At 35.4% G+C, this 18,591-nt stretch overlaps 1 protein-coding gene across 2 annotated transcripts in view; it reads left to right on the forward strand.

Annotated features, from left to right (window-relative positions):
- EIF3H (eukaryotic translation initiation factor 3 subunit H) overlaps positions 1-18,591 on the forward strand; it is a 92,046-nt gene that overhangs the window by 3,672 nt on the left and 69,783 nt on the right. For both annotated transcript variants that reach the window (XM_028122527.2, XM_028122528.2), the window contains exon 2: positions 15,775-15,931. In XM_028122527.2, the coding sequence (XP_027978328.1) occupies positions 15,775-15,931 (157 nt within the window). The remainder of the gene's footprint in view (positions 1-15,774; positions 15,932-18,591) is intronic.

Raw genomic sequence — 18,591 nt, forward strand, 5'->3', positions numbered from 1 at the left:
TATCAGGTGGTTTATAGCATATTAATATGTAAGAAGTATTGTTCTGGTCCACACTGATTTCTTCCCTTATCCGAACATTATCATAGACTGTTCATTAATAGTTTTTCTTTTCTCACTGAGATGATAATTTGTGTTTTTTTTTGAGATGATAATTTGAAGACAAAATTGTAAAATTTTTTGTTTATTTTAGAGAGCGCGTGCGAGCGAGCATGCATGGGGGGAGGGGCCCAAGGGGGAGGAAGAGGGACAGACTCTGTGCCGAGCTCTGAGACTGGAGCCAGACACAGGGCTTGATCTTGACCCTGAGATCACGACCTGAGCCAAGAGTTCGATGCTTAACCGATTGTGCCATCCAGGTGTCCCAAATTGTAAAATACTTATATCTTTCATAGTTCCAGTGCTTAAAACTTGAATTTCGATTTTGATTACCATCGAAATTTATTCCTTTAAAATTTTGTTTTTCCTTTTATGTAAAAAGTTATTTTATTGTTTAGAATTGTTAGCTACCTCATTCCTCCTTTATTGGATGTAAGGTAGAGTATGTTATTAATAAGTGAAAAAGTCAGAGTTCCATATACTTTGTCATTTAGGTATCATTCAGATGTTACCTCAGAGGTACTTTCCAGCTGCTCTTAAGTGGCCCCATTAGTTCACTGACCCTTTTATCACCCAGTCAGGCCCTTGTTACTGTCGAAATTCTCATATTTATTTGTTGCTTGTCTTCTCTCACTCAAGTATCAACTTCCTGAGAGCAGGATCAGTGTCAGGTTTGTTCACTGCAATATTAACAGTGACTGTCACATAGAAAGCACGCAGATACTGTGAATGAATTAATACAGTTCTGGGTACAAGAAATTTTCTTGAAAATGAATCATGAGGAAACTGGGTCAGTAAATGCTTTGTAGAAATGGTGTGTTGGTGAGAAACACGAGTGAGGCTGGGAGACCAGTGAGCTTTATAAACTCGCTCATATTTCTTCCTTTATTTAAAGCATCAGTGTCTTATCTGTAAGAAAAGTCACTAATGTTAATTGAGCACTTGCTATTTACAAGACCCTGTGAAGGAAAGTTTGGTTAGATTATGTCTGATTCTCACAACAGTTCTAAGGGTAGATGTTATCTGCCTTACGTACCTGTGGTTCTTTAAAGCTGATGAGAAAATGTTGGTGGAAGTGCTTTGTGAACTGAAAGGAATAATTCAAATTTATAAAGGGCTTATACTAGGCCTAATGACCTATATCACTGTGTATTGTGTGTGTGTGTGTGTGTGTGTGTGTGTGTGTGTGTGTGTGTGTGTGACACTACATGAAGTTAGTAGCTTGTTAGACTAGATAGTAGCTTGTTAAACTATGAAATGGAAACCTTAGTCTAAAATCCAAGTCTCAAGTAGAATGCAATTTGGCCTTTAAATGTTTTAACAACAAAAAAATTGTGTGGCTCTTGGCTCCTCCTTTCAGTTTTCTGACTTCAGGAAAGAGTAAGTTGGTTCTTGTGTGTGGATATTTCTGTCAGATAACTTGAAATTCTTTCAAGCACCGAAATCTTTACATTTTAGCCATTTTAATTGTAAATCTTTCTGAAGTGTATTACATAAGTTTCTGCCTCTTTAGTCAGAGAATATTGAACACAGCTTAGCCATGTTTTGATGACTTATTTAGTATTATCTTTAAGAACATAATTTGTTGCCCCATACTGGACAGTAGTCCTCGAGAATCCCTTTGGGTATTTACATCTGTTTATTTCTATAATGTCCCCTGTCTTTGAGGTGCCTTGCGTAATTTGTCTTTCTAGTTGGCTGTCTTTTTTTCTTAGTGTTTTTGTTGTTAAACTTACATGTCTTACCCCTTTTATTTCTAGCTTTTCATTTGCTATGGATGGTAAACCAGATAAGCAGTCTTGTTAGCATTATTTTTAACATGAGGCTAAGTACATGCTGCATGAGGATTAAATTGAGTATGCAGTCTGACATTTTGACCACTTAGTTATATTTTTGCTTTAGCAAGTAAGGTGTTACTAATTTTAAGTAACAGCTTTTTATAGTAGATAAAAACATTTGACATATGTTACTATATCCTGGAGTTGATAGAACCAGTATTAACTGGATTATATGTATGATTCAGTCACTCATAGAAGCTGAGTGGCTTTTCAAGGGTGTAAAGTGAATTTATTCTAGAGTTTGGACTCAAATCACAAATTGCCATCTTTGATGCATTTTGCTTTCCATTATTACAACTGCTTCATCCATTGTAAGGACTCCATAGATGTTAGTTCTTACTATGTGCCAGGTACTATTCAGAGTACTTTATATGTATTATAGCATTGAAGCCATATAACAGCTCTGATTTGGGAACCATTATTATCCTCATTTTACAAATGAGGAAGCTCATATACATATAGGTTATGTGACTTGATGAATGTCAGCATTAGGGGAAATAGCAGTAGTGTTCACAAAAGAATTAATCCAGTGTTGCTTGCTCAAGCATCAGGAAGTGTATTTTCCAAAACTTAGGTCTCTTACAGACTTAGAACTTTAAAATGTACAAGAAAGCGAATATATCAGAATCTTTATATTTAATCTGTCATATTCGAGGAGAAGATTTGTAGCTAATAGAAGTCAATTTAGTAAATATTCTCATTTGGAAAAAGACAGCTTTTAGCCAATGGGTCACACAGATGTAAGATATTGGGGAATCAACATTGAAGAAAATAGGAGGTAAGCTAAAGAGAATTGAGGAGTACTGGTAGGTATTCCTTAGTAAGGTAGTTTACTTGCCTTAGCTAGGTAAATCTAAGTCTGTCTGACTTCTCAGGATGTTTTTAAGATTCATATAATCCTGGAGACATCCTGGACTTTGTTCCTTTCCCTTAAGGTCAGAGGGCTTATTGGAATCCATTGCCTTTTTGATAAAGCTTTCTGATAGTGCTTCCTGTGTTTATGGCATATACTTCCGTGATGACAAACTGTATTAATGTTGTTTCTTGTAACTATCTTGGGGTAATTTAAGGAGCCTAGCATACATGGTATTTCTCATGGGGGGAGATGATTTAATAAATCAGTTAGCATCTCTGGGCCTTACTTTCTTCTTTAATATGGGGATAATGCATGGCCTTCCTGCTGTAATGAATAGAAGCTTAATATATACTATTTTTATTGATGTTTAATTACTGTAGTTAACAGATTTAGTAGTTGGTATTGGTTTTAATAGTTACAGTGGGATTCCAAACTCAATGCTTCACCAAGTAAATGGAAGATAATGAAAAATTTTAACTTCAATTGTAGTGTATCTGGCCCAGATGAAATGGCATATGTACTCTTCAAATGCCTATTTTGACATTAAAAGGTGTGGGTGCACAGTATTCACTGGTTTCTTTTCTTTTGTTTTCTTGTCACCTTTGGCTTCAACTAGCTCCTGTATAATTATAAATTCTGATCTTCAGCTTAATATCTGAGATTTCAAGAGCTTTGCTGAGCAACATCAGGGATTTTAAGTCTTCCTAGCATTTTTCTGGACTTTTAGCTCAGTCCTAGCTTTGACAACCTCTACAGAGCATTAGCCTTTGGCGAGGATCTTTACCAGGTCTTACTTTGTGGTCAAATATTCTCACTTGTACTTTACCCCGTCTAGCCTAGTTTCTTAGATGAAAGCTTCTGATTTCAGCACTTGCACGAAAGCTTGGTTGCATATGCTTTTCTCTTGGAGATTAGTTCATAATTTTTCTTTTGTAAAATATTTAAATTGTGGTACTTGGATATTATTTCCTTTGGCAGTGTATGAGAAAATATACTTAAAGAGAAAATAGCTTTATTTTTTCCCATAAACTATCTGTAGAAGATGATTCTGTAAAATGGCTATATCTTGTAAAGATTAGATTTAATAGCAAAAAGTACAGTGTAATGCACATCTCCATCTATATGGTGACACACTGTACTTGTTTTATTAAAACCGAAAGAACTGAAATGGACACTAGTGTATGCAAGAGTAGTACCCTGTATTTTTGTTAATGTTGGCACCAAGCCCAAAAATAGAGTAGAAAAAATTGATTCAGCAAAAGAGTGGTAACTTAATATTAACTTAGTCAAAATAACTTTTATACTGTTTGAGTCTGAGTTCGTCAGCTGTATTTTGGCATAATATTTTAAGGTTTTAGTTTTACTCCACATAGTACCTAAACACCACAGATAGTCATTGTATCCTGATGATTAATAGGAATTCTTTTCTTTGGTACCTTCTATACCTCTATCCCTGTCCCCAACTAGTTTCATTTGATGTAAGTAGCAAATGTTTGTTTATTTATGGGACAATAGTAATGTGCTAAAATATGATTTTTTTAAACAAAAACCATATGTATTCATTGTAAGCAAAGTTTGGAGAAATCTCTCTCTCTCTCTGTCTGACACACACACACACACACACACACCCACACCCACAACCACACCCACACCCACACCCACACCCACACCCACCCACCCACCAGAAAGTTACTTGGTTTATAAGCTCGTAACATGAGGGTGGGTAACACCATTAAGATTTGGGGGTTTACTTTTCTAGTGTTTTTCCTGTGCTTTAATAAATACCTGTAGTTGAAGTTAATGGCTTAAAGGTTATGCATGATTTTAAGCATGTTGCCAAATTGCTCTCTAGTATAGTTGTATAATACAGCTTATTTTCCCATGTGCAGAATATTGGAGTGCTGCTTCTTGGCACCATTGCCCAAGGAGTTATAATTTTTAAAAATCTTAGTCTTTATTTTTAAAATTACCTGTGCCTGTTAGTATGCTGACATACTTGTTACAGTGATTCAGGTCTGTAAAATATTTCCTGTCCTCTGTTAGTGATACCACATCTGCCCAAGTCACCCAGGCTTCTGGTATCATCTTTGATTGCTCTGTAGGGTTTTCTTTGGTTTCTCTTAGGATCACTTACATAGTTTGTGAGTCTATGACTGTGTTGTCTGCACTCTTCATTTCTCACTCTCCTTTCTGAATTACTGCAAAAGTCTCATGTGACTGGTGTTACAGATTATATTTTGTGCTTGACCATCACACACAATGCTGCTGAGTAAATAATTATTTTAAAGGACAGCTGTAGTCCTAGAATGCAAAAATCCTTTGGAAAACCCCCTTACACAAAAATCAAACTTGATAGCCTGACTATTAAGATCTTCTTTACCTTCTGTTTTTAGCCTCCAAATGAGGGCTTGTAGATAACTATTTTCAGGTTTGGTTTACGGAGAGCCTTTAAAACAAAACCAAAATATTTTCCTTTGAATAGAAGAAAACCCCTGTTTTACATTTTGTGCAGAAATGCATAATCTTCAATTCGGTTCTGAGGGACCTCTTGAGAAAGGTGAATAATCACCTTGTTCTGGTATTACTGTGGTGTGCTTTTTAAAAGCTGAAGTCTTTTAATATATTAACCCTATTTAATTAAACAGCCTTTTGGGTACATGTGGTACATAAATCAAAAAGCAAAAAAGAGTATGTAGTGAAAAGAAGCTCTCACTTTTCATCTCTGTCTTCAGCTACCCTCTTCCCAGAGGCAGTCACAGAAACTTTTTTAATGTTTCCGTCTGGACTTATTTTAGCAAGCACCGCCTGCTGTTACGGAAGCAGAAACAAACTATAATTGAAGTGCCCCCAGATCACCTAAAGGCCATCTAATTAAGCAGTGGTCTATGCTCTTCAATATAACAAACTTAAAACATGTTAGGAGTAGATAGCTCCTAACAGTTTTGAAATTTTTTGATTTGTTTTATATGAAAGAGGAAATGAATTTTGTTCCAGCAGAGCTTTTTTAACACTCATTTTACTTTGGAAAAATTACTTTCCAGCTACATGTGGGAAAATTTGCAGATTTCGTTATGTATATTGAGTTGGTAAAGTAAAAACTTAATGTTCAAAATAAAACATCCTCATCACTTAACCTTTAATTGTGATTATACATTTGTATGTTTGATTGCATCATTGAACTATCTCATGACTAATTTTTATGAGGATAACAGTGCTATATTCTGTTGAATTTCTTGAGACTACTTTGCCCTTTTCCCCCTTTTCGCAACAATTATTAGTTGATTTAACTTTAAAATTGTGGACCATTGATGAGCATTAGATCCAAGAGAATAATAAGTATGCTCTTTCAACTGAAATATTATAGAGGTGATATTGATTAAGTGTTTTGGAGCATTGCAACTAATCCCATATGTGTCAGGAGCAAAATATCTTTTTTTTTTTTTTTTTGCTATTGAAGTTACTTAAATTTCTTTCACATCAAAACTGAGCAGCAGTGATTTAAATCCTATTTATTATTTGACTCAGCCAGTTATGAAATGGAACCCCTATCCCACTTGAGCCATAAAATGTGTTAAATTCAAGACTAATGCTGCTTTCTGCTTTTTGAATTTACATTTTGGCAGTAACTACCTTCTTTGTTCAGTGTTAGAAAAAAATGATCTAGGCTTAACCAAATAAGAAAACTGCCAAGTTCACAGATCAGTCAGTGAAAGAAGCCAGAATTAAATGAAAGTCTAGTTATTGACTTTACAGAATATGCTAAGGGGAGATTCTGTGGCATTACAGTGTCTTTGAGACTAAAATTCTTCTATGGTAATAGCTGTTCTTTGACGGTGATTGATGTGAGAAATTCAGGCTGTAGACCTTACCTCCCAGAATCTACAAAACTGGAATAAAGCCAGCCTAGGAATCATGCATCCTGCCTGACCTCTTCTCCAAATGGCCGGTAACTGGTGCAGTTGGGCTTTGCCATTTTATTTCAGACTTTTAAGAATCTCTTGGAGTGGATCTAGTTTTTATTTTTAGCAAGGATAATGATGTTTTTAAGGAAACCTGCATACATACATAAACACACGTATACACTCCTGTTTTGAATAAAGACCATTTACTCTCAACTTTGACTTTTTGATGCAGATTTTAAAAATCTTATTTTGAAAGCCTGTGGTATTGGTTGTTATAAGAGAGAGCTCTAGATCAATGTGACTGATAAGTCTTAACAAAACTTGTTGTCAGGTGGTTGATTTTTAGTAAGTTATATTTACATCATATTAGACTGAAAAAAAAAAATCTCTGAGGAATAAACTAAACATTCTGGGGAGGCAAGGGTCAATGCCATGAAGATAACTGGCATATTCTAGTTGCTAAATATTTGTTGGATAGGTGGATGGATGAGTGAATGGATTAGGTGAAATGGTTATTAGAGTATAGGTAATATGTTACTGAGAATTTTCTAGGCGCTGTGTGCTAGGTACTTTGGGTGGATAATTTTTTAATCCTTGCAACAGTGCTGTGAGATAGGCACTGACTAACTTATCTCCACAGGAGGTAGGTGAGGCTTGGATAGATCGGATACCTTGTCTAAGGCCACAGAACTGGCAAACTTTAGTTTGGATTCTAGTGCTCCAGCCTCTCAACTATGCCATATGGTTTTTCTGTTTGAGACCAGAGGCTCACATTTGTGTATGCAATCATAAGAATTAATTTTTAAGCTTTTACTAAAGCTTTCTTTCTCACTTGAACATTATTTTTTTCACAAAGAAATAAATGTTCTAGAGTTACTATGTATAACAAATGGAAGACAGCAAATCAGCATTTGAATGTTGGCGCTTCAGCTGAGTTCGCTCACTGGATAATTTACTTTCTTACCTCTGTTTTAGAGAGCTTGTGATTTAAAGTGGGCTCCTGCTGCTGAAATAAGTTTGTTTTTATCCCTCTTAAAAATACAGTGTTCAGATTGGAATCAGAGCTAAGGGAATAGTGGTTTGATCCCAACTAAGGACTATGCCTATCCTCTCCTATAGAAGCAGCATGGGGTAGTAGAGGAACTATGGGCTTGATAGCCGCACAGTTTGGAGTTCACGTCTATTGAAATATGTTATTTTGAAAGACTTCATATCAGTAACATAAATTAAGAAGTGTTTGATTCTAAAGTTCAACTTTTGGACTTAGGAAAGAATGGTCTACCTGCTTCCATAAACCATTGCTACCTAAAGTATGGGTATGGTTTGTGAACTGTTCACACTCTGCATGAGATAAGCACAGGATTGAGATTGAGTGTTTAGAAACCTTTCTGGCAGTATGATGTTGCTGTGATAGCCAAGAGTGTGATCTCTGGGCTTGTATTTTCTCTTTTTTAAAAAAATCACTTTTCCTGTAAGTTTTATTTTTTTACTATGGTATTGGTCTGTGAGGGATTGGAAGAAAATAAGTTCTTCACTATGGGTAGTCTGAGAAGCCCTGTTCTAAACTATTTGCATACCTATTTTAGTTAATAGCATCTTCCTGTAACCGGAGTCTAATAATGTTTAATAGAACCATATATAAAATACTATTGTGATTATTAAATATCACCAGATTTACTTTTTTATTATTGGCTTTAGTGGTAAAACATTTAAATACTTTCAGCATTTCTTTTATCTGCGAACTGTTTAAAAAATATGAACAAGTGGATTTAGTGTTTTCTTATTCTAGGTGCACAATACAGGTTGCAGCCTCTGAACATATCCCTGTGAACTTGGCTTTATACGGAAGGTTAAAAATGGTGGTGTATTTCCACAATTTAAAACTACTTATGTCCCTAATTTTTACTGGGCTTTCAACAGATCCTTTTTATGTCTTACACAGGGACAGTGGAAAACCTGCTGCTTTTCTTGGTGAAGATTTATTGCTGTTAGTTTGCTCAAAGTTTGATTTGATATTTTTGCTGATTTATAATTGGCTTATGTTAGGCTTCTCTTAAACAGATCTCTCTGCTTGTTGAAAACCAGTCTGTGTATCCAGAAGTTACCTCTTTGACCTCGGTGCTGTGTACATACGCATATTGTCCAGTCGTTTGTGTATGTGAGTGCAGTGACATCTGTGAATAGATGTGAAGAGTGACCCTTTCAACCAGAGACTAGAATTTAAAGTCAGCAGGTGCTCAGGCTTTATAGTTGTATTTTTTCATTTTCTCCTTTCAAAGCCCACTTATTCATCCCCTCTTTTTTACATACCTAAAAGAACATGCTAAAATCAAGATATATCCACATCATTCTGTCAACTCAGTAGCATTGTCGAAAAGAAATTAGTGGGTTTTTTTTGGTGAAACTTCATAAAGTAAATTGCTGTAATTGCTGGGTTTTAAAATCTTTTCTGTTAACTTTTCCTTAACATTTGATGTTTTTTGAATTGAAAACAAATACATGCTTATTATAACTAAATAATAACAAAGATTCATAAAAGATATGTCCTTCCACACCATTCTTGTTCATGCAAACATAAAAGCATAACCGCATGTATATAATAAAGTTTTATTACTATTAATTTTTAAAACTCTAACCCTTTGGGTGTTGTGGCTCTTTGGGAATCTGACGAATGCCATGGACCTTTCTTCCAGGAAAATGCCTTTAAGTATATAGAAATTATTGGTAAAATACCTAGTTAATCCCATTAAATTCCAAAATACTTTAAGATAATGGCAAAATTCTAATGTTATACTTTTTTGGCTTCTAAAACAGTACAGTTTAATTTATTTTTGATTGCCTGGGCTTATTATAAATGTGAGTTATTATAAATTTTGAGTTTATAAGTTATATAAAACATGTGTTATATGCAATGCAGGGATATAGCAGTGGTTTTTTACCTAGTTCTTTATAAGCATTTCAGGGGATCTTTGAACTATGAATTGAGAAAAATTGGTAGTGGGTACATATGTGAATTGTTTCTTCAGATTTTAAAAAACATGCACAGGGTTTTAAAGTTAAGGTGTTATTTATATAGAATAAAATCCACCTATTTTAAATGTATAATATGATGTAGTTGTAAACAACTGTACAGTTGCCACCACATCAAGGTGTAAAATAGTTGCTTCACCCTAAAGAGTGTGCCGATCTGCCGTCAGTATCCTCCCCCTCACCTGGGCCCCAGGCAATTACTTAGGGGTTTTGTTTTGCCTTTTCTAGAATTCTATATAAATGAAATCACAAACAAAATGCTTTTCGTTTGACTTCTTTCAGTTAGTATAATGTTTTCAGGATTCCTCTCTGTTGTACTGATATTTCATTCCTTTTTATTGCTGAGTAGTAGTACGTAGAATGGATATACTACAATTTGTTCATCTAACTTTGGTGGCCTTTGGGTTGCTTTCAGTTTTTAGCTCCTATGAATAATGCTGTTATGAGCAGTTGTGGACATATCTTTGTGTGGGTACATTTTTATTTCTCCTGGTGAATTCCTAGGAATAGGAATTTGGGCCATGTAGTAAGTTTATATTTAACTAGAAGATGCTGCAATTACTGTCTTCTACCTTTCCACCAACACTTTTCACGTGGTTCTAACTTTTTGGAAAGGTCTCAGTTTCCACTTTCCTGACTCAGAAGTCCAGGACACCATTGTTTCATCCAGGACAGAATGGGTTGCAATCTAGCTCCTAGCTCTTGGGTGTTATATCTATGTGTGTTGTACCTTTGGGTACTGCTGCGCTAATTCACAGGGTTAATGCTCTGGTTGTCGGTTTCCTTGTCTTGCTTGATTGGTTAAACTTTTTAGAAATGCAGTATAGTCAACATTTCTATATGTCTACAGGAGTAGAGGGGATTCAGGTACTTCAACTTGGCATATTGCAAGGCCTAAAAATTCCAGATATATTTCTTAAATAGTTTACTTTTTAACCCTGAACTTTATTAAGAGTTGCTTTAATAGAGGAATTTTGTGTGGTAGCTTCATAGCCCTTATTTTACCAGGTAAAGATTGGCTCTGGGACTAGTATTAGAAATATTGCTGATTAAAAATCCTTGCAATGCTTCCTGAAAGGATTTTGTTAACACACTGTATTTCATAATTCATCAACAAAAATTACATGAAATTGCTCATCTTGAATTAATGTAATGGTGTCTTAAGACATAACTATTTCTGTGAGTAGATTGGGTTTATTATTTATATGCCAGTACTTTTGGTAAAAACATGAAAGTCTACTGCTCCCATCCTAGTGTTCATCCATCTCTAGGCCTTTTTGTTCTGCTAAAGTATGACTTATGTACTTCTTGAAAAGTTAATATTAGCATTTTAATTTGAAATCCATAGCTGGCAAGTATTCTCTTCACCCAAGCTGACTGCTTGGTCTTCACTTCTCTGCTCAGGTGTCATCTCAAGGAAGGGCCTTTCCTGGGTCATGCACGTTAAGGTTACCTCCCTTTCATTCCTCTGTTTTTTTCTTCAGAGTGTGCTTCACTATCTATAATTTTCATTCACTTTCTTAATTGTCATTCTGGAATAGTGGTTCGTAAAGTGGGAGAACCCCCAACACTTCTATAGAGGGTCTCTGAGGTCAAAACTATTTTCATAATAATATCTAAACATTATTTGTCATTTTTACTCATTCTTTATGAGTGTTTAATGGAGGTTTCTAGATGCTACATGCTGTGTGGTATTAAAAGATTGAATGCAGAAGCAGATATGAAAATCCAGTTGTTTCTTATTAAACTAGAGATTAATAAGATTCACAAAAAATGTGAAACAATGTTATTCTTTTTTTAAGATTTATTTATTTATGAAAGAGAGAGCACGCAGGCGCACACAGAGGGAGAAGGAGAGGGAGAAGCAGACTCACTGCTGAGCCAGGGAGCCCAATATGGGGCTTGATCCCAGGAACCTGGGATCAGGACCTGAGCTGAAGGCAGACGCTTAAGTGCCTGAGCCACCCAGGTGCCCCACAATGTTATTCTTCTATCCTGGTTAAAATTTCTTTCTGAAAATGTAAATGTTTTACAAAAATGTGAAAGTGTCATTTTTTGTATCCTGATTGTTTTTATTTTGAAAAATAGTTATTTTTCTCAAATGTAATTTATGACAGAATGTAATATATTTGTTACTGTTTTTAAGTGAATAAATATTTTGAACATTTTTCAGTTTGAATTTCTAATATGTAAATATCAATATAAAAATTCTTTGGGGTCTTAGTAATTTTTAAGAGTATTAAAAGGGCCTCAGGATCAAAAACTTTTGAGACTTGCTATTTTAAAACATAAACCTCATGAAAGTGAAGACTCTCATGTGTTTTTGATTTTAGTTTCATTTTCCCAATAGGCCTGTCAGAGGTGACTGGCCTGTAGAAGTCACTCAACACATACCTAGGTGAATGGATTGATGAGTGAATGAAAGAAGCCAAAAATAACAGAATTCTGGTGATTCTGTGCACAGCTTCCAAATCTTTCTGTAGTAACTGGTCTTTGCAGATATCATATTTGATAGAAAATTATTCTAGTTCATCAGACAGCATAATCTTTGTTTTGGTCAGATTTAAATTGTTCCCTGGTATGGAATTGAAAGTTTTTGATATGGTTTTGATAGAGGTCTTAGAGATTCTACTAAATGTTCCATTTTAGGGAGAATGGAAGATTTTATTCATCATGCTCATTAACTGAAATTTTAGGTTTGTTGACTTCTGGTAGAATTAATTTGGATATTTTAGATTGTTACTTATATTTTATTCTGTAGTATTGAGAATACTTTGTGCCTTTGAAGTTAAATACTATGTTGTGTTTAGCCTTTTGGGCAAAGTTAGGTTTTCATTTTTTAAAAAGTCAGGCACTTCTAAAATAGTATTGTGTTCATTAGAGATTACAAAATAGTCTGCTTTACTTTTTCAAATTGCACTGAATAATAAACAGTATTAGAAAAAATAGTTCCTCTAGGGTAATTTCAGCAGACCCGACATCTGTTTACTATTCCTTGCTAAGATCCACCCAACTTGAGAATGTGCAAACCTCAGAAAGCTGGGAGACTGTTCTAGAGATAGTTGATGAGACCAATACTGACTGTGCAGGGCAAAATCAAGTAGGTTAATAAACACTTAGACCCAGAGTATGACAAAGTTTGGGAGTGGGTGTAGAAGAATTTGGTAATTTAGGATTCTACTGGCCAGTTTGTTTCCATCCTTTAGGCATAATATGTAGGAAAATCTTGATTTACCCATGAATTTATAGGATAAACAAACCCGGTCAGCATTCATAAGCAGTCTTAAATTTGGGGTCAAGCTATAAAGTATAAGTCATACAGAACACTTGATGCTTCTCAGATGGATTGCTGGCATTACTTTCCTTCTCATCTCTGTGCTGTAGAGATTCTTCCAAGTAAGGCTTGAGTTCCTCTATTAGGGGGTGATATTTATGCTTTTGTAAATAAAATGTTCACTTTTGGGTCTGTGTTTCTCAGTGTACTCAGCTTTTCATCAACACAGGGAGTCTTAAAACAGAGGAAAGGAAACTTTGTTTTAACCACTTGTGTGCATTGCAGTCTTCTGAGGAGTTAAGAAAAAAAAAAAAAAAAGGAAGGCTGCTCCATACTTCCTCATTAAAAGTTAGAATGAAGTAGGATATTAGAATCACCTGGATAATCGAAAACAAAAATGAAAAGAAATAAAATCCCCTCAAAACCAATATAGGATTCTTAGCCCAGATCAATTAACTCTGAATTTCAGAGGTTGGTTTTAGGCCATCTGCTTTTTGTTTTTTTTTTTTTTTGGTTTTTCCTTTTGTTTTTTTTTTTAAACACCGATGGCTAATATGTAGCCAGGGTGAAGACCGCTCTTCATTTATTTAAAAAAAAGCTCGGCAGGCCATTTTGATAAGCTGAGAACAAGTGATATAGAGCTCTTGAGTATGTGGGATCATTTGTGATGCTTATAAACAAAATATAGGAGTATGTTTTTGTTTTGAGACTGTTAAGCTTTAATGTATCTATTTTTAAAAGTAAGAGGAAGCATGACATAAACAGGATTAATTAAAAATGTATCAGCCCTGTTTTAGGGACAGAGGCATATGGTTGGTTGGAGGGAGAGAAAATGAAAGGGGATGAGCTTGACTGAAACAGGACTTTTGTGGTGGAACATTCCCATCTTGTGGTTTGTGAGAATAGTGCTGCTAAAGATTAGAAACTGTATTGCATTACAGCAACTAGTGGCAGTTTCCTGTTGATTCTACTTGATGTCTAGTGATCAGGGCACAAAAAATTTGACCTCTAGGACCATTCCCTTAGCATCTTTTGCTGCCTGACCCAGTAACCTTACACTGAAAATCTACTTCAAGCATAAAACCCTGCTTCTGCAACCTAGCTACAGCGGCTTCTTCCAGAGCTGTTGTCCCTGCATTCTTTCTGTTTCAGCCTTGTTACTACAAACAAAGTTACTCAGTTATTGTGAAGTAATTATAAGTACCTTGAAGTCCAAAGTCATATTTCATCTCCCTGATTTAATAATTCTGTGTCAGAGTGTCTCTGTTTCCTCATCTGTCAAATAAATGAGGAAATACTATTTCTCACTTCATGCTGTAGTTACGGGATTGAAGGAGTCATTGCGTGTAAGGCACTGTAGAGTGCTTGATGTAAGTGATTGATAAATGTTTAACATTCACTCCTTGAGCACATAGATTCTGAGTATCTTTTAAGTGCCAGGACCTGTGTTGGGTGTTGAAAATGTGGTGACTAAACACATCTCTTCCTTTCTAGGAGAATATTTAAGAGGGGAGACCATGAGCAGAACAAGGATTTTTGTCTTGTAAATATGAAACATCGATGGAATGTTTTTATTTATAAATTCTTAGGTATTTCTGTAGGATATCAAAAGCTTGTATGTAAATTTGTTAGTTCTGATCAGGAATTTCCTTTTGACATCTTTCAAGTTTGAATTGCAAGCCCATTACATTACTTTTTGAACTAAAGAACTGAGATTTTAGCACGTATGTAGGAAATAAAGGCATAAGATGTCAGACTGAAGAATGAGTTAGCGTAGTTTTGATAATTTTTTAAATATTTATAAATATATATCTATATATGTTTATATTTTATTTTTTATATTTTGAATGCTTTGGGTGGGAGGGATGGGATGGCTGGGTGATGGACACTGGGGAGGCTGAGTACTATGGTGAGCGTTGTGAATTGTGTACGACTGATGAATCACAGACCTGTACCCCTGAAACAAATAATACATTATATGTTACTAAAAAAAAATTTTAAAAAAAGAAAAAAATTAAAAAACAAAACAAAACCCTTATTTTCTAGGAATTATAACTAATGATTATTGTTATTGTGAACTTTCAAATTAATTTCCTATCCAACCTTGCAGTGTTACCTCTGTCTTTATGGAAATGTTAAAGGAGAGAGTAATGTAAGAGCCAGTTTTCCATTAGAGGTTATGTGGTGTATTCTGTTGAGGAAAATTAGTGCTGGAGACTTTGTTGTCTTTGTTTTCTCTTTTACCAAACATTCCCATTGTTGCTTCCTTTGGCTTAATGAGATGTTCTGTTCAGGAACCATCTTGAGATGTTGAGAAATTGTCAAGGGAACGGTTTGCTTTCAGGTTTTCAGGTAATTGAGTTTTTTATCTCTGTGTCTTATTGATGGTTTTATCATCTGTGTCAGGAAATTATCATGCTGTTAACAGATATTAATAGGACCACTTCCTCTGTAATAATTTTGGATTGAGGTAATACTGTTTGAAGGAGCTCCTGGATGCCAGACCTTTTGGGAGCCTTGACCTGAAGGTCATGAGTGCTGTACGTGGACATTTTTGACATGTCTTCAAACTCCAGGAGTTACAGATGTACATTTAGATTATGTGAGTTTTATTATTTCTGTCAGAGTAAAGGAATTGGTTTATAAGAAACTTGGTTAGTTCTATTATATAATTTTGTGATTTTTGCAAACCCATAGTATGGTTCATTTTTTCCTTTGAAATAAAGGAAATACAAACTGTATGGATGGTTGTTAAGGTCATTCTGAATTTTCTTTTAGGTGGTATTAAAAATAATAAAACATTATCAAGAAGAAGGACAAGGAACTGAAGTGGTTCAAGGAGTGCTTTTGGGCTTGGTTGTAGAAGATCGTCTTGAAATTACCAACTGCTTTCCTTTCCCGCAGCACACAGAAGATGATGCTGACTTTGATGAAGGTAAGGGTACTCCTTTCATGTGTCTTTGCAGTGCACACAAATTGTTTTTCTTTTTAATTTTTATTTTTTTGAGAGATTTTATTTTTATTTTAGAGGGAGAGAATGCATGTGAGTAGGCAGAGGTGCAGAGGGAGAGGGAGAGAGAATCTCAAGCAGACTCTATGCCAAATGTAGAGCCCAATGTGGAGTTTGATTTCATGACCCTGAGATCATGACCTGAGCCAAAATTAAGAGTTGGATGGTTAACGGACTGAGCCACCTGGGCACCCCCACAAATGGTTTTTAATATAGTTCTCACCATAACCTTTGATTATCTCTTATTGGGAGTCTATCAGGCCAGCCTAATTCCCTTGATTACTGAGTTTCTTGAAACAAATCATGCAAATTCTTTGAAATGAGGATTTATATAAAAAACTTCATTGGTTTGGCCTTATTTGGAATTTGAGATTCTCATTTTAGTAATTTGGATAGGAGCTGTGCTGTTGTTAACTTTCCCATGATGAAATCAGCTTGCAAATAACTTACACTGTGAAGGGTAGGGATCATCATTATGTGTCCAACATCCATTTTCTTCTCTAGTATTTTGACTTAACGTTTAAGAACATGAGCTTAGGGTGCCTGGGTGGCTCAGTCGTTAAGTGTCTGCCTTCAGCTCAGGTCATGATCCCAGGGTCCTGGGATCGAGCCGCACGTTGGGCTCCCTGCTCCGTGGGAAGCCTGCTTCTCCCTCTCCCACTCCCCCTGCTTGTGTTCCCTCTCTTGCTGTGTCTCTCTCTGTCAAATAAATAAATACAATCTTTAAAAAAAAAAAAAAAGTTGAGCTTAACTATTTCAGAAAGAAGACACTGAGCGTAATTGCTTTTTTAGCAAAGGCCATTAGTAGTTAAAGTTCACACCAAAGGCCAAGGTCAATAACCTGAAAGATTTTTTTAAAAAATCTAGTTATAAATAATTTCGCACTTGTCTGAACACTCAAGGATCATTTTCTATGTAACTTTTTTTTTTTTTTTTAATGGTAAGAACAAGTAGTATAATTTATCATCCTAAACCATTTTCGAGTGTATAGTATAGAGTGCTAACCATATGCAGGTTGTTCTGGAACAGATCTCTAGAACTTTTTCGTCTTGCAAAAAACTGAAACTCTGTATCCTTTGACCAGTTCTTCTTCTTTTCCCCCTTGCCAGCCTCTGGCAACCACCATTCTGCTTGCTTGCTTATTTGCTTGCTTCCTTCCTTTTTCTTTTTTTTAAAAGATTTTATTTTTAAGTAATCTCTATACCCAAAGTGGGGCTCAATCCCATGACCCCGAGATCAAGAGTCACACACTCCACTGACTGAGCCAGCCAGGTGCTCCATCTGCCTTCTGTTTCTAAGAGTTTGACTCCTTTAAATATTTCATAAAAGTGAAATGAAATCATGCGATATTTGTCTTTTTAGAGACTGGGTTCTTTCTTTTCTTTTCTTTTTTTTTTAAAGATTTTATTTGTTTATTTGAGAGAGAGAGAGAGTGAGAGAGAGCATGAGAGGGGAGAGGGTCAGAGGGAGAAGCAGACTCCCCACTGAGCGGGGAGCCCGAGGTGGGACTCGATCCTGGGACTCTAGGATCATGACCTGAGCTGAAGGCAGTCGCTTAACCAACTGAGCCACCCAGGCGCCCAGAGAGACTGGGTTATTTCACTTAGCTTAATGTTCTCAAGGTTCATCCAGGTTATAGCATATGACAGGATATCCTTTTATAAGGGTGAATAATATTCTGTGGTATGTATATACCACTTTATCCATTCATCTGTTGATAAATATTTAGGTTGTTTCCATCTCTTGGCTCTTTTGAATAATGTTGCAGATACCTCTTCAAGGTCCTATTCAGTTCTCTTAGATGTATACCCAGAAATGGGATTTGCTGGGTCATATAGTAATTCTCTATTTAATTTTTTAAAGAACTTCCATACTGTTTTTCATAGTGGTTATAACAATTTACATTCCCTACCAGTAGTGTGCAAGGGTTCTGATTTCTTCACATCCTCTCCAAAATTTTTATTTTCTGGTTATTTATTTATTTTTTTGATAGTGATCCTTCTGACAGGTGTGAGGTGATACCTCATTGTGGTTTTGATGTCCATTTCCCTGAAGATGAGTGAGCATTTTTTCATGTGCTTGTTGTCTGTATGTATTATTTGAAGAAATGTCTATTAAGGTCCTTTGCCTGTTTTTTAGGATTGTTGTTGTTGAGTTGAGGAAGGTCTTTGTATATTCTGGATATTAACACTACCTTATCTACATATGTATGGTTTGCAGATATTTTCTCCCATTCTGTAGGTTACTCTTTTACTCTGTGGATTGTTTCCTTTGCTGAAGCTTTTTAAGTTTGATGTAATCGATATTGTCTGTTTTTGCTTTTGTAGCTAGTACTTTTGATGTAATATGCAAGAAATTATTGCCATGATCAATGATAGGAAATGTCTTCCTTATTTTTTCCTCTAGGAATTTTATGCTGGTACCATTCTGCTTTGATTACTGTTGCTTTGTAACATGTTTTGAAATCAGGAAGTGTGAGGCATTCAGCTTTGTTTTTCTTTCTCAAGATTTTGGCTATTTAGGGTTCTTTGAAATTCCATGTGAATTTTAGGATTTTTTTTTCCTATTTCCATAAAGATGCCATT

The sequence above is a fragment of the Eumetopias jubatus genome, unplaced genomic scaffold, assembly GCF_037043125.1.
Source record: "Eumetopias jubatus isolate StellerSeaLion01/CBP00866 unplaced genomic scaffold, mEumJub1_p1.0 scaffold_4, whole genome shotgun sequence".
NCBI lineage: Eukaryota > Metazoa > Chordata > Mammalia > Carnivora > Otariidae > Eumetopias > Eumetopias jubatus.